The sequence below is a fragment of the Zootoca vivipara genome, chromosome 4 (genome assembly GCF_963506605.1).
Source record: "Zootoca vivipara chromosome 4, rZooViv1.1, whole genome shotgun sequence".
NCBI classification, from domain to species: domain Eukaryota; kingdom Metazoa; phylum Chordata; class Lepidosauria; order Squamata; family Lacertidae; genus Zootoca; species Zootoca vivipara.
Window position 1 is genome coordinate 11,268,602 of NC_083279.1, and position 16,835 is coordinate 11,285,436.

The 16,835-nt window shown below is 42.8% G+C and overlaps 1 protein-coding gene across 2 annotated transcripts in view; it reads left to right on the forward strand.

Moving 5' to 3' along the window:
• Nucleotides 1-12,720, forward strand: part of ABCC4 (ATP binding cassette subfamily C member 4) — a 146,492-nt gene extending 133,772 nt beyond the window's left edge. For both annotated transcript variants that reach the window (XM_035114283.2, XM_035114284.2), the window contains 2 exons: nucleotides 7,686-7,820; nucleotides 12,416-12,720. In XM_035114283.2, the coding sequence (XP_034970174.1) occupies nucleotides 7,686-7,820; nucleotides 12,416-12,523 (243 nt within the window). In that variant the 3' untranslated portion in view covers nucleotides 12,524-12,720. The remainder of the gene's footprint in view (nucleotides 1-7,685; nucleotides 7,821-12,415) is intronic.
• The last annotated feature ends 4,115 nt before the right edge of the window (nucleotides 12,721-16,835 follow it).

A 16,835-nucleotide genomic window follows, 5' to 3' on the forward strand; every position in this document is an offset into this window, starting at 1 on the left:
TGATTTCCAGACTCTGTTTTAGGTGCTACCGTAGATTAGTCACTCTCTATAAAGTGATAAAACAGCCTGGGCAATGGCTTTTCTGATCATCAGCTGCTCCATCAGGTGCCCAAGTAAGCCTCTGATTCAATCAAAGGTGTCTTTGTGGAAGTGCCACAGTTTGGGATTACATCTCCCAAAGACACCCACTAGGTAGCATTTCTTTCCAGTTTTAGAAGCCAAGTAAAACCCTATCTTTTCTACCAGGCTTTTGGAATACACTAGTGGAATAATTTAACCCCTGCTGTATGTCTTAGTTTTGTGACCCTATTTAACAATAGGTGCAGTCCCATTGCTGCTGAAATAAAAGTTTCTACTTTTATTGTGATTTTATTGTGGACATTGGAGTTTCACTACATTGTTAAGTCTTGTACATGATAATTAATAATTAGTGTGAGATGCACACCTTAGATGTGCTTTACGTTCCTTAAATACAGTGGTACCTCAGTTTGCGACCACAATCCGTTCCGCAGAGGTGTTCGCTCGCCGAAGGCACGCGTGTGCGTGAAGCGCCGATTGAGCGCTTCTGCACACACACACGCTGCGCAGATCGCTTCTGCGCATTGAACGCCGTGGAACCCGGATGTAAACACTTCCGGGTCCACGGCATACGCTTGCCAAAGCGTTCGTAAACCGAGGTAGTCGTAAACCGAGGTTCCACTGTACTGTTAACTTCTAAATTTTCAGCTTGGGATATTTGCTCTGATACCATCTAGTGGCTAGAAGGAAATAATGTGTGCGGTGAATCTATGTTTGGCTTTGTAGGTCATCTTGCAAGTGCTTTCCCCCCTTCAAACTACATTAATCTTTCCCCAACACTTTACCAGGTAAACAAAATATCCAGGTGTGTAACAGCTTTAGGCATGATTGTGGCTTATTATGATTTGTGTTCTCCTTGGCAATTCCTACTGCTAAACAGCATGTGAGGAGGTTAGTTATGCAAATTTAGTTGAGCGGTGGAATTTTGGAATAGCATAGAGTTATTTCAAGGCAGTGGTTTTTAAACGTTCTACCTTCAGGGAACCCTTTACATACCGACTTTCCTATTGAGCATTGTAAAAAAGAAAAAGAAGGTTAGTATGTACTTTAGTAAGAGTGTTAGCATTAGATCAGCATTGTGTCCTGCACATTATTTGGATTACAACTCTGATCAGCTCCTGTGTGTGTGTGTAATTTTTATTTAATTTTCTGTTTAACAATTTTGAATACTCATTTAAACATCCTTAAAATATAGGTGCATACCATAAATCCCTGCATATTTCACATAAAATAAACCATCCAGTATTCCATTATTACATCCATCAAAACCATCCATCCAACTGTTTTAAGGACTCCACTCCAGATTTGTGTAGGGTTTCCTCCTTAGCTTTCTCTTCTCTCAGAGATGTCCTGCAAGGTAGCAGGTATGGAGTTTACTCGTGAAGACTTTCTGACAAATTAATACAGCTGCAAGGCACTAGAGGTTTAGGATCAGAGTTTCCCTTCTCCTTGATGGGCTCCCCAGGTGGATGAGTCCCATCTGCCTTCCATTTCCCTCTACAACACTTGCAGTGACCACCTTCTTGACCATTTGACCCACCATTGGTCTTGCCTGCTCAATCCACCAGAGTCTGTCTTTGCATGCAGGGGAAGTCCTTAACTCACCAAGGGTTTGAGACCCATCAGCTACCCTCACCTGGTTTAGCCAGCCAGTCAAAGCCGTTTCCCAGGGTGTGGCAACTGTCACATGCTGACAGCTTCTAGGAGCCACGGGTGAGAGCTCATAAAAACAAAGGTGGACAGACTACCCCAGAAGGATCACAACATGTTCTCCACCAGAGGTACCGACTACCCCTCCCCAACACCCATGCACCCCTCAGAGAGGTCACTTTTGTGCTGCTAATGCAGCAAAAACAACACAGGAGAGGGCAGTTACATATGAGTTCTCGATCTCTGCAGCCACAGTGATTCTCTAGCGGTTTGGCTTCACCCCCTGAGGTGCACTCCATTGTCTCTCGAGACGGACAGATGCCAACAACAAGCTCTGAGTAAAACCCAATATCATGACTTTCAAAATGAAGAAAACCCAATTGAGATAGCTCAGTTGGTTAGAGCGTGGTGCTGAAATGCCAAGGTAGCAGGTTCAATCCCCATATGGGACAGCTGTATATTCCTGCATTGCAGGGCGTTGGACTAGATCGGGGGTTGTCAACCTGGTCCCTACCACCCACCAGTGGGCGTTTCAGGATTCTAGGTGGGTGGTAGGGGGTTCTGCGGCACAAGCTGAATCCTCCTCCCATCGAGCACTGGTGGGCGATAGGGAAATTTTACCATCAAGAAAGATGCATTAGTGGGCGGTAGGTATAAAAAGATTGACTACCCCTGGACTAGATAATTGCTAGGGTCCCTTCCAACTCTACAATTCTATGATATCACCAATGTTAATAAAACATTATATTATTATTGGAGAATTTGGTTTTTTTTTGTATGGGGTTTTTGTTTGTTTTGTTTCTGCTTACCGTAATTAAAGAAATGGTTGCATTCTGGAATTCTTTGGATTTTTAAATGGCTAGGAGGAATTGTGCAACCAGGAAAATATAAAAGGGGGCAGTAGCAGGGGGCTAGGACAGCATCCCGAGAGCTGGTTAAACATTCAGAACTCATCTTTTCAGGTTTGGAGCATACCTGAAGCCATGTGAAGAGTGCAATCGATACCTCTGTAGGAATAGCGGGAGCAAAGAAAAGGTCACACCAATTAATTCCCATGAAATCTGGTACTCAAATCATGTTCTCCTGAGCTCAGGTTCTATGCTGGAATATTACTGCCTCCCTCTCCTTTCGGATTATTCCTGTCTTGTCTTGCAATGACGCTGAGTCTGTCTGGGATATGAAGACGAATGTAGCAGTTGCATTCTGTGGCACTGTCTGGAGTAAAAAATTAAGTTGTCATGTTCCGTAGGAAGAGCTCTCTCCTCAATCTGGGTGTAATTTTGATGACAACACTAAAGTACACATAGTTAAGGGTTGGATTCTGCTGCTCTTTTCACTAGCCTTAGAGGTAACCCCCCACACACACACACACCTTTGTTCCTCTGGGTTCATCTCCTAGAGTTCTCAGCCTGAGCAGGAATGTCAGAAACTTGGCCAAAGTATTAGGTTTTGATTATAATTTATATATGCGTTCGTTGGAATAGAAGCGCCTATCCCTTGCCCTAGGCCCTACTTTGACATCTGCGACTTGACATCAGGTGCTATTCTGAAATATAACATAATCGCACAAGAGGCTGCTCTTTTTGGCTTCCTCACACCCCACACCCCCTTCCCTTTAACCATTTCGTTCCACAAAACTTTGGCAGCCCAGCGGCTGGAACATTTGCAGTCTTCGTGAAATCACACCTGATCTTTTCACCACAGCTTTCCCCTGCTGCTGCAGATGATCAATTGAAACATGGTTGGGAAATTAATTAAATTCCAAGTAGCTGGGGACTCTGAAAAGGGGTGGGGATCGAGCAGGTCGCAGGCCCCTTAGATAAAACAACAACAACCCTGGCAGCTGCCCGGTCCCTTGTCTCGTTTCGGTGCATCTGTGTGCGCGCCTATTGCCAGATTTTGTATCCTGCGTGTTTTTTTGGGTTGGCTGCATAAACATGGGAGCTGCCACAGAATTAAGCACCTTATGTGTCTGATCTTCTGGTTATATTTGAAAGCAAATTTCTAACCCAAGTAGCCAGGGAGAAAACCGAAGGACGTATGGGTGGTGCCATGGGAAATTCAAGAGGGGGCTGATCAGAATTATTCATCTTTGCAGCTCCATCCCAACCCTCCAGTGCTGCTCATTCTGAACCTGCATAACTTGTGATCTGTCAAGCCAAATCAAGCCCACCAGGGAACAAGCCTGCTTGAGTGGGGCTGTGAAATTGGGGGAGGGGGTTGCCAAACATTTGGAGTGGAGAATGAGAAATTGGCAGATCACATTTTCTGAAAAACTAACAGTAGGCGAGTCAGAACACCAGCTATGGTGGATTATTTATTATTATTTATTGAATTTATATATTGCCCTATACCCGGGGGTGTCTTAGGGCAGTTCAACTTGTGGAATCATGGTATTTCAGCCACCAGTCCCCCAGGCTTTGTTTTGGAGTTAGGAGTAGCAGTGATTGTAGTCTTTTGTTTTGGTGACGTGCTGGCACTGTACTTCTGGTGTAATGACGATAGTGAGGCATGTGTGAAACAAATCTTAGAAGCCACTTGATGTCTTTATATATAAATTCTTAAAATATTCAGTATATATTTACACATGAGATGTGTCTGCTGGGCTGCATTTGACTGGGTGGATTACGTGTTATGCAAACCTGTTCTCTTCCCTAGGCTCTGCTTCAACAGGTTTAAATCCTAAATCCTCCTATTCTCCTGGTCTTTGCCAACCCCAACAGGATACCGGTTCTTTTTTGAATCTCCAAATTTGGAAGGCAAAACTAATGAAGCGATATCAGCAAACGTGCTTAATATTCATAACTCTCATTGCGGAGTTTTGTAGCACACGGTTGACTATTTAACATCCTTGTAACTAAGGTGCTATAATAGAGCAATAATAAAAATGGAGGGCAACAAGAAACTGCATTTGTTTTCTGTTCATTTCAAACAAACGACCCATTTTGTCATGGCTTCTGGTTGTGCCTCGTGCCATTTAAATATTCTAATTTGATATATGATTGAGGAATGTTACATATTTCAGAGTGAAAAATGTGTGTTGCTGCACATGTGAACACCAGTCTCCCATCCCTACATGACAACAGATTCGTTTTTTCCTTTTCCGTTTGCAAAATGTTTGGAAACAAGAGGGGATATTCACTTTTTAGCACCATCTGTTCTTACTATGCTCTGGTTCATATGTGTTCATTTTAACAAGGCAACAAAGTGAGGTTAGCGAGAAGAGTCTCCCCAGATCAGTAGCGGTTGTCAGTACCAAAGCAACCTACAGCCATTTTCCTGTGCCATGTTGTAGGTAAAAAAGACCCGCAGCAGCTCAAATTCTTTTTTTTTTTGTGGGGGTCATGGGTGGCACTGCATGACCATGAGACAAAAAAGATGGTTAGAAGTTGTTTTTGTCTGGGACGGTGTTCTGTTCTAGGAGCACAGCTTAGAAGGGGCAAGATCAGAAACTGACAGCCGATACAGCCACCTAAAATCTTTTTTCAAACCGTCTTTTTAAAGAAGCAAATATATGGACTGAGGGTGGGACTTTTTATGCTCTGTTTGGGGCCAAGCAAATGTAACTCTTCACAGAAGAGAGTGAAGCCTATATTTATGGACTAGATTTTCCCCTCTTACATTTCAAAGGGAGTGGTTACACAATAAAGAGCTATCCTTCTTTAAAATTACACATTGAAATGCCGAATTATAGGACATCTTAATTGTTGTGCCAATACTGTGTGTACATGAAAGATTCAATTATCCTTAAACTCTGAAGAAAGATTCTCTTAATTATGATTAACTCTAGTAAATAAAAGATTGCAATGAATATGTAACTTTGATAATGTATCATTGTATATCTTAAACAGGAGATAACAGTGGTGAGAAGTTAAAATACAGGTTGAGAATATTTGCAGTGTTGTGTGATATTTATTGAGCTAAATGACACAGATACAGGCTACAGACCAAAGAATATGTAGTGGAGTAAAACCCACCAGTAGCAGGACAGAGTGTTGAAGTGGCATTCACCTGACCTCCCGGCAGCTGAGTCACTGCATACCAGGAGAAAGAACTGACAAGGGAGGTCAGTGCAGTGCAAACCAACCAACAGGAACATCGGTTTGGCTCTGCTGGTGTGTTTGCACCACTGAGCTGAGTCTGGTGGATTTTAAGCTGTCATAAGTGGGGGCAGGACGAGAAAAGCGGAGTTAGGCTGGATCCTAAACTCATTCTGCTCAGCCACATGACCTGACAAACCTGCATAAGCTAAGCTGGCAAGAAGTGTGGTGTAACTCAAACACTGTTTTATAGGCTTGATTTTCCCTTGCCAAGCTTAGGCCTGCTCCCAAACGGAGTTTGGACCTAATGAAACTTTATACTGGCTTAACTTACTGCCGGGCTGCTTTATGCCAGCTTCTTGTGTATAGGATTGCTCCCCAAGCCCACTTAGGAGTAGGCCAGTGATCTACTGCAATGGATTGAGAAAGTCAAAAGATTTCAGGTGCTGGCATTTCTGTTGTGTCAGCCATTGGGTGGCTCTGTGGTTTAGGTGTTTCCATACACTCTGGCTTCCATCACAGTGTCCCGTTGCACCAGAAGTGGTTTAGTCATGCTGGCCACATGACCCAAAAAGCTGTCTGTGGACAAACACCGACTCCTTCAGCCTGAAAGCGAGATGAGTGCCGCAACCCCATAGTCGCCTTTGACTGGACTTAACTGTCCAGGGATCCTTTACCCTTTACTTTTTTTCCCACTAGATGAGTGCCTTAATGACATATTTCTAGTAGTTCTGGCTCATGCAGTATATACTCTATTAAAAAAAATACATGTATGGGGGGAAATGAGTAGCAGCAGGTCATTGCAATTGCATCGTGCTTGTAGCCCCAGTTTCCCACCTCTGGCTATTGTGAGAGCAGGATTCTGGGCTAGAATAGTCCTTCCAAAAAGCCTCCCACTGAAGAATCTTCACATATAATAACTACCGCATTTTTCACTCCATAAGACGCATCTGACCAAAAGATGCACCTAATTTTTAGAGGAGGAAAGGGGGGAAGCCCTGGTTTTTTTGGGATCAGCTCAAAGTTGTGCAGCTTCTTGCAGCTTCTTTTGCAAATGGGAAAAGCCCCGTTTTTGGGTGGATCAGCTCAGTTGTGCAGCTTTTTTGCAAAGGGGAAAAGCTCCATTTTTTTTAGCATAAGCTCAAAGTTGTGCAGCTTCTTTTGCAAATGGGAAAAGCCCTGTTTTGGGGGGGGGATCAGCTCACAGTTCTGCAGCTTTTTGCAAAGGGGGAAAGCTCCATTTTTGAGGATCAGCTCAAAGTTGCTGAGCTTACCTTGCAAAGGGAAAAAAATCCTGCTTTTATGGGGTTCAACTCACAGTTCTGCATTTTCTTTAGGAAAGGAAAGGGAGCCATTTCTACAGTTTCCAGACAGATAATCTAATAAACCAGTCACATGTCGCTGCAGCCTCCCTCTGCAGAACATTCAACAATGGAGGCCTGGGCAAGGGGACGGGGCCTGGAAGGGAGCTAGCGTCCCTTATCTCCCTCCCGAATCTCTTGCAATCAGCTGCTGAGCGGGTTCCTTTCAACTCCCTCTTGTTAGCCTTTAGCTCTTCCTTAAAATAAAAAAGCACTATCTGCTTTTCGCCCCTGGGCAATCCAGCTACAGGGACCATGCATTCACTCCATAAGACGCACAGACATTTCCTCTTACTTTTTAGGAGGAAAAAGGTGTGTCTTATGGAGCGAAAAATACAGTAAATGGTGTTAAGTTACAGCATGTTGCTAAACAGTAGTTCACAGCACTAATTTACTTTTCCTGTTGAAAGTGAATCTGGAGCATTCAGCTCTCGGGCCATAAAATTCATCATGCACATGTGAAATCATTGGGCTGTTGTGCCGAGCAAAGTACTTGTTTTTGTTGTTGCCCAACTTCACCTGTTGTTAACTGGCTTGCTTTCTGCTGACTCATCAGGTTTTGGATTCAGGACGTCTGAAAGAATATGATGAGCCGTACATTTTGCTACAAGAAAAGGAGAGCCTGTTTTACAAGATGGTTCAACAAGTGGGAAAGGCTGAAGCTGCATCCATAATGGAAACAGCAAAACAGGTAATGCTGTTCTCCGCCTCTCCCTACCCCTGCTAACATGTTGTAATTAAGTTTGTCTCAACCATTTACTTTTCACAAGTTAGCATATTCAGTATTTCAGAAAACCCCATCCTCCCCACTATAGTTAAAGGTCTCATGGCTTTTCAGTTATAAACTCTTGTTTTTCAGTGCTTTATTACTGGGATTTAGAATAATATATACCCAGAGCTGAAAATGACATGCTGCCATTGCAGACAACAACTATGCTTGGGATTGTTTGTTTTTATATCTGCGGGGAAGATAATATATACTCTGGTCCTAGACACGCTCTGCTTTTCCCTGACCACCGTGTTGCAAATTGAAGCCAGGGTTGCAATGAAGATTCATTATTCTCCTAGAGCCCATGCTTTTTTTGTCCAGCAAATCTGCAGTTTATGCATGTGCTATGCAAGCTACAAGAAAACTCCATATCCAATGTGAATATATAGTATTCTTTAAGGCACTAGCTTTTCCTCTGGTTCTTTGGGCAAAAACAACAGCAACACCACACTGAATCCATTTTCCAATCTCTAATGATATTTTGTTCTTGCTACGTAGCTCATACGCCCAATAAAATCCTTCCTGGCCTGCTTGTGTACTCATACCTTTGTTAGACATTCATATACAATATTTGACCTGGAAACGGCAGCGGGTGGGGGAGGGGAGCTAATAAACTCTTCCAAATATGACAAATGTTTCCCAACCTTGGCACCAGTAAATCACTTTTTTTCACCCAGATAACCAGGTAAATGGCTATTTACAGTAGTCAGGGCTGACCCCACGCAAGAGGGAATGGGGCAATTGTTTTCATGCAACAGGAACAGGAGAGAAGAAAATTTGTGCCCTACCCAGCTCTCCATTTGCCACATTATTGGGTTCAGTGGATGGGTTGCAGGCCAGCTGCTCGCCCACCCATCTCCTCGTCCTGCATGAGCTTTGAGAAAGGGCCAAGGGGGTCCTTTCTCAGAGTGAAGTAGGTTGGAGAGGGGCTGTGCCACTTCTGTGTTTGTCATTTAAGCTGAGAAAGGCTGTTTAAATATAGACGGGGAAGCCTAGGTTTATCTTAGCAGGCCTAATCTTCTTTCAACTGCCGCCGCAAGATACCGTAGCGGCACAGACACCAACCAGGCCACCTCACCAAGAATGCTTCATTATGAGAAAGGACCTCCATGGGTCTTTTTCAGAGCAAGGCTCAGAGTGGGAGGAGGAAGGGGTGGTGGCAGAGAAGCTGCCTGTCCTGCCACCACTCAAACAACAACAAGGCCTGAGGTGGAACGGGGCTACAGCAGCAAAGCATCGGGCACTGCTACTGCTGCTGCAAAGAAGAGAAGTAAGGTAGCAGTGGCAGGAAGAAGATAAGGAGCCCCACGTTTGGCAGCCCTCACTCTTGCACTGATCCCGCATTCTTAGGCAGCGAAAGAATTTAATATGTCAACTTACTGACATTTTAAGGGCCTAAGGCCCTAAGCCCTTAGCTGTAGTTAGCAGGCCCCAGGATTGTGTTCTCCACAAACACACACATATATTTAGATCTGTGCAGTTAATCCTAACCAGGGCTTTCAATGAACCATTTTAAAATGGCTTCAAACTCTTGGTTTAGGCTGGTCGTCCTTGATCCCCATTCTTTAACTATGGCCATCTTTTAAATAAGAGGAAAGAAGAAGGAGGTTTTGATGAACGGAGAGTAGATAGAGTGTCATTAAGCAAACAAACAGCTCTTCTGGAGAAGATCTAAAATTGCTGCAACCAGAGGCTTATTGAAAACGTATAGAAAGGGATTGGGGTTGAATTTTTGGTTCAGTGCTGGAAAGCTGAACCAGGGAAGCCCTGTGGTTCCTCCCAAAGCTTTGATTCTGTGTAGGTATGTTGAGCAAAGATTAAAATTTCAGCTACTGCAAGTAACACCTTTTTAAATTGTTTTTAATGTAGTCATTGTGATCTTTATTTCATAGTATCCTCGTTTCTTTGAGGTGCCAGGGACTTCTCGCTCATATATCTTGCAGTATTAAGACTCGTAACTCAACTAAATGCTTTTTCTTCTCATTCCCCCCCCCCTGAGATGCTTTCAGCAAGGGCTGAAAAGCTGCTTCTGCTGCTTTCATTCGGTCCTAGGGTAATGTGGTAGAGTCTCACTATTAACATTCTTAAAGGAAGCTCACTTTTTCTCCTTGGGTTAAAATACTATCTTAAAATGCATCCTTTCCAGGGGTTATCTCTATGCAGATGCGACAAGAGGCAAATGGGTACCACCTGACCATACCTCTATGCCCTTTCTGCTGTTGCCACGCTATTGCAGCCAGCAGCCAATGATAAAAGAGGGGGAGGAGTTATGTACAGTGTGGTTACAAAGTGGGGAGGGGGCAAAGAGTAAAGGAGTGGTGGGAGCACCATGTTTCTCGTTCGGTCCCAGGTCTTCAGAGCCGACTAAGCAAAAGGTGTGGGAGAGTAACAAGTCAGTTGTTTCCTTCCCCTAAAAACCAACTTCTAGGGTAGGGGGAAATAGCAGCCCTTTAAGGCTCTAGGGCAGGCATCCCCAAACTTCGGCCCTCCAGATGTTTTGGACTACAATTCCCATCTTCCCCAACCACTGGTCCTGTTAGCTAGGGATCATGGGAGTTGTAGGCCAAAACATCTGGAGGGCCACAGTTTGGGGGTGCCTGCTCTAGGGTTTCCTATAGCCTGGTGGCACAAAAAGGTGTTGCAGTAGTCACAGCTCTGGTGTCACATGCCTAAAAAGGTGGGAGCAGCTATGCAGGCTTATCTCTCAGAAATCACTTAGGTTATCTGTAGATTTCACCTCAGAATATTCTTCCTTTATGGGCTAGTGACTTGCTTTAAAATAAAATAAAATGAAAGGTCGGAGTCTGGGCTCTGGGCCTGGTAACTCGTACACCAGTGCTCTCTGATACACCAGTGCTCTTTGTAGACCCTGGCTACTACATGTATCATTTGAGCCTGAAATTATAAAAGCTCTGTGCTAGGCACTGGATTTCATCCCACAGAACCCCAAGGTTGTTTTTTTAAAAAAAAAAACTGAAGTTGCCAACTCTTTTTGTGGAATGGTGTCTCTGCCTAAAAAAGAGACATATGGTATGCAATAATTCAGCAGGAAACAACATCACATTGGGGGAACCTGTGATAAGAAAAGTGTCTTCCGCTGAATTTCTGCACAGTTCTTAAGAACAGGAGCCCTGTCTGATAATAAGTTGGCAGCCAGGGGTGTTCAAAAGCCATTTCTGTTGTAGGTGTGTTGCATCAGGTATGTTGCATCTTAGAACATGAAATTCCCATAGCATGCAAGAGGAGTTCATTGCATATTTGTGCATATATATATATATATATATATATATATATATATATATATATATATATATCCTTCACCAACATGTTGTCGGTTTTTGGGCCGACAGCTCTACTTTGGAGGGTCCAGTTTGGCAAATATTGGCTTACATGTAAGAGCGTTCACTGGATGGTGGCCTTTCTATGTAAATTAAAAGAACGATTTATTAACAGCTTTACTGGAACATACCCAAACAACTCAAATTACTAAAGATTACGGTTTCATGCTCTCATTTCATGGCAGCATGAATATTAGGCCTAACTCATGACACATGTCAGCCGCAGGGAAGATAGTATATTTTGTGTGTGTTTTAAAGGCTCAAACAAAACTTTTCACATTCTTCTTTGGGGGGAAAATACATTTTGAAGTCCTTTTTCACCCAAACACATTTTCCGATAAGAGCACACAAGTCTTGACATTATTTCATTTTGTTACACGCATCTGTCAGGGAGCAGAGATATGATACAGCTACTAAAAACTGATGATTGTGGAACAGTGAAACTTGACAGCATTTCATTTCCTTTATGTTCTGATTATACATTTATCAGGAAACCTGTATCTCTGGCAGTTCAGCTAGAAATTGGTAGAATTCAAGAACTCAAAGGCTCGGCAAAGAACTGTCCTATTATTTGGTATCATCTTACATTTTAGAGAAGTTGCTTGGTGGAGCCTTTGTTAAGGCTCTCCCTTTCCCTTTCATTATTGTGGCACCCTATCCCCAGATCACATTTCTATAAGGCTCTATGACTCCTCCACGGTGCAAATTAAACGCTGGGATCTTTCATACGTACATCCTGAAGTTTCAATGGTTGTCAATCATAGTTTGTAAAATGCAGGGATTACAACCTTGATATTAACATCCAAATCCATTGTGCTTATTTTTATGTGTGAAAATGAAAAGCCCTTGTGCGGACACTAGATTTTGCAGCTGCTTTGTCACCCTGTTTTTAATTTATCTCCATTTCTGAGCCGGTAAAGGGATTTTATTTATCTGTTTAATGTCAAATGATAAAGTTATCAGTTGATCTGAATTATTAGCACTTTGAGTGGGAATAGCAGGCATGTATGTTGGCTGCAAGTTGTTGGAACAGCAGAAGACAGTTTTGCTAATTTTAAAGGAAAATACCGTATATGTATTACAACTGTGTACTTCTCCCATTGATACGCATCCTTGAGTTGCAGTATTTAGAACAAGCTGCTTTATGAAACTAACATAGAACTTTCCCCTCCTCCCTAGGTTTATTTTAAGAAGAATTTCCCTGAAGTTATTCCAAATGGCCAAGCAGCCACCAACTCATCAGCCGATGATTCACAAGGATTAATTATTTTTGAGACTGCACTATGATCCCAAGCAATTAAGGGTGGTGGATTTTGTTTTTTTACCAGAATGTAAATGCTAATACGATGTAAACCAAATATTGCTCTTAATTGAAAAGACTGTTTTTGCACTGAATAGCTACTTGTTATATTTGCGCGGGGGGGGGGGGGAGTTTTGCATTACTCCTGCACCTTGCATTTGAATGTAATGCAGTTCAATATTTTTTAAAAGACAGTACATTTTGAATCTCTCTTTGTAACTGCTTGATCCTGTGGAATTAGCAGCAGAAGATTGCCCCAAAATATGTATAGCCATATTCCATGCTGGGCAACCGAGGCCCGGGAAATCCTGATTTTTCTCAACTCCCATAAAAGTGCCTTGACGCCAGGAGTACTGCATGGAAAGATTTCACTCCTGATCATATCTCCTGGATTCATAGGTTGCTACATAAAGATGCTCTTAATACAGTGGTGCTGTGCTGGAAAGAATGGCGCTGTTGTGGCAATGCTTAAGTTTTCTCCTGCTTGAGCATTGCATTCAAGCAGGGTTAGAGCTCTGACCAAAGGCCGCCTGTGGCAGCACTGCACTGGCAGAAGTCCCTTTAAACATGAACCTGTCGTTTCAGAGTGTAGTCAAATGCTGCAAAGAAGGCCTTGCACAATTTGTTGCACATTGAAACAGAACACAGTGGGCCAGCTGTTCATGCCCTCCTTGAGCACCTGGCAGGCCCTCCTAAGAATCTGGTGGGCTGCACTTGGCTCGATGGGTCACAAATCTTACAGGCCTTCTATACGGAAATGAAACACGCGAATACATACACTGTTTGCTTGTTTACTACTGTAGATACGTTTGAACCACCGGTGCAGGACACCTCCTGCTTTGAAATTTCTCAGGTTGGAAATAAAGAATGTATTATTATTTTTTAGCTTTGCATATTGAAGGAAGGCAAATGAAAATGTTCTACTTTGCCTAACAAATGCGTATTTGCAAATCCTTAGCAGCAGCACCCACTTTATACCAGACCAAAGTTATTTCTTTGGAGGCGAGTTCTCCGCTTCCTTGTCTTTTAAACTCATTTTAAGTGTGCAATGATATCCCAAACAGAAATGCAACACAAACAGTTGGCAGTTTTCATTTTCAAGAAGCTTAGGCATACAAGAAACTCCACCAATACCTAGTTTGCCTTTACAGTGGTGCCTCGACTTCCAAAGGTTTCGACTTATGAAGTCGGCAAACCCGGAAGTATTTTCGCCGCGCACGCGTTCTGCGCATGCGCGAAGCGCAAAATCGTGCTTCGCGCATGCGCAAAATGGACGCTTCGACATCCGAAGGTTTCGACTAAGGCTGGGTTAAGGTAAACGGCTGTTTAACAAACCTTACAGTGCTTTTCGTGTGGCTTCCCAGGTTGCACATGTCGTCGTCCTGACCAATTCACAGTTACTGGTCAGGAGTGGGCTTTCTGTACCTTCCTTCCAAACTATCCTTGGTATGGAAGAATATTGTGGGAAGAACCACCCAAGAGTTGGAGTCTGGGCTGAAATGGTGGTTGTTATGTTAGTATGCTTCTTCTGCAAGAATCCTACCTATTGCAGGGGTGGTGTGTTCTGTTTCACCTCATGAGGCGAAATGGAAAGTGCTGCTTTGCTCTGCCACTCCTGCCGCCACCTGCCCTGCCGCCTCCACTGCTGATGCAGATGTGGCGCGGCCATCGGTGCCAATTTGGGGCAAGATCGTGCCGATTTGGGGTGAGATCTCACCCCAAATGGACTCAGTCTTGCCCAAAATCAGTGCAGCTGTGGCACCGACAGGCGTGCTGCCTGGGGGGGCTTCTGACACCGAAGTAGTGGCATTACCCTGTCTAATGATTGGGGTGGCTCTGCACCTATGTGGCTGTGTTGTGGCTACATTCCTAGGTTGGCACGGGGGAAAGACACGGGAAAGGATATCCCGTGCTAAGGAAGAATGGTGGGAATTCAGCCACTGTGATAGCCCGTCAACTACTAGGGATGCTAGCACCTAATTAGAAATATAGGGAAGCACCAGGGGTGTTAAATTCTTACCAGTTGACAGTGGGTTACAGGCTGCTGTCTTACAAAGCAGTTAATGTGTTTTCTGGTGCTGTATTCAACCACGGACTGGAGGCACAGTCCCTTGGTAAGGTTAAGTACCACTGGGGTTGTGATATTTGTGCTAATTGGCAGTGGGTCTTGGTGTGGGTGTGGGTGTTGCAAATATTCTTCATCAGCCACACCTCATGGGAAATACAGTTATTGGCCAAACCTTCCTAGCTCGATGGCGATGCTATTCAAGCATCTGTTGAATGATGAAAGTCTATGCAAAATAATGTTGTAATATTTTGTGTGGCTGTCAGCGCACACATGTTAAAATAACTTCCCTTTCCTCTTTAGTAGGCATTTAATCGAAATGTTTTGCCAACATTGATACATAGAAAATTCTCTCTGGTCAAGTTTATCATTGCATTGTTTGCATTTATTGTGCCTTAATGGATTTCAAGCCAAACCTATTTGAAAATACATTAATTTTAAATCCACATTGTGTTCTTGTTTCTCTTAAAGGTCTTTTACACATAATTGCAATTGTTATTTGTGTCTTAACCGTACCACTATTCTTCCATATTGGGGGGTGGGGTGGGGGAGAACTGAACATAGAAAATTTGATCATATTGAGGAGATGGCTAGGCTAGAAACTGATATCTGCTATTTTATGTGGAGCTATTTTTGGGAAGACAGGCAAACTAATATCAGTGTACTGGAAGAAGCAGAGATCACCAGTGTTGAAGCAATGATTCTTCAACATCAACTTCGTTAGACTGGTGATGTTGTGAGGATGCCTGATGATCGTCTTCCAAAGCAACTACTCTATTCCGAACTTAAAAATGGAAAGCGTAATGCTGGTGGTCAACAAAAGAGGTTTAAAGACTGTCTCAAGGCAAATCTAAAAAGATGTAGTATAAACACTGGCAACTGGGAAACACTGATCTGCAAGTGCTCCAATTGGAAAACAGCCTTTACCAAAGGTGTCATGGGCTTTGAAGATGCTCGAACTCAGGAAGAGATGGAGAAACATGCTAAGAGGCAGGCATGATTGGCAAATCCACACCGTGATTAACTTCCACCTGGAAACCAATGTTTCCACTGTAGAAGGACGTGCGGATCCAGAATTGGCCTCCATAGTCACTTACGGACCCATTGTTAAAACCGTGTTTATGGAAGACAATCTTACTCGGCTACAAGTGATCGCCAAAGAAGAAGACCTGTAGCATGAAGTGGTAATATGTGCCCAATTGTAAACACATGGACCAAAATTGCCATTGTAAACACATGGACACACACCTAAGTGAAAACTAAGGGTGTTTTTATAAATTGTACCTGGCATAGAAACTTCCCCAACTTCCTCTTCTTTGAGCAAGCGAGAAATATCTTCATATCAAGTGTACTGGGAGAGGCATTTATCATAGGTAGGTAGAAGACCCTCCTAAAATAGGAGTGTTGGCCATTCCTTCGCCTTTTGGTTTCATTGCTACTCATTTATGCTCTTCTGGGTTGACATCCTCTGGAACAGTGGGGGAGGCAAGTTTTGATCTGGAACCACCAGAATTATTCATATTATGCACCTCAACACTATTATAGTACTTAAAGGGTCATGGACATCCTGTTGAAACCTAACGTGCTTGCAAGTACTTCGGAGGATTAACATTTTTCCATTTTTGTTTTATCTGTTCCCGACGAGCCCTTTGAGGATCAACTAGGAGAGAAATTAGATTCAGTTGGAATTTAAAGGTGAAACTACCTAATTTGCACTATCTGAAACAATATGCAAATTGCAACACAGCCAGCCTTTGAAAATTGCATTTATCTGAATTTTGAAATGCAGTTCATCAGCTAAGTGATATGTGCAAAAATGCTTAGTGCATAAAAAAAAACCATTGTAAGTGAAAATTGTTGATCGAAAATGTGTATAGATTAGGAAAAATTCACACTAAAATGATGAATTTTCATGAGATTTTTTCTTTCTTTCAAAAAAGTTAGCAAACTGATGTGGAAATGTGGATTAGAAAAATGAGCAAGTGCAAAAAAAATGAAAATTGACAGATTCTACCATCCCTGGAATCAATACCTTAGATTTCGAAAAGGCCCAATGTACTTTGAATTACTCATTGTAAAGGTTTTCAAAGGGCTAAAAAAAATTCCTTGTTAAAAAAAAAAGACAATTTTTTTATTTTTTTTAAAAATAGTTTTACTGCGTCAGACCAACACAGCTACCTACCTGAAAAAAAAGACAAGTTTCTGAATGTAAGTAAAAGTAACTGAAGATTGTA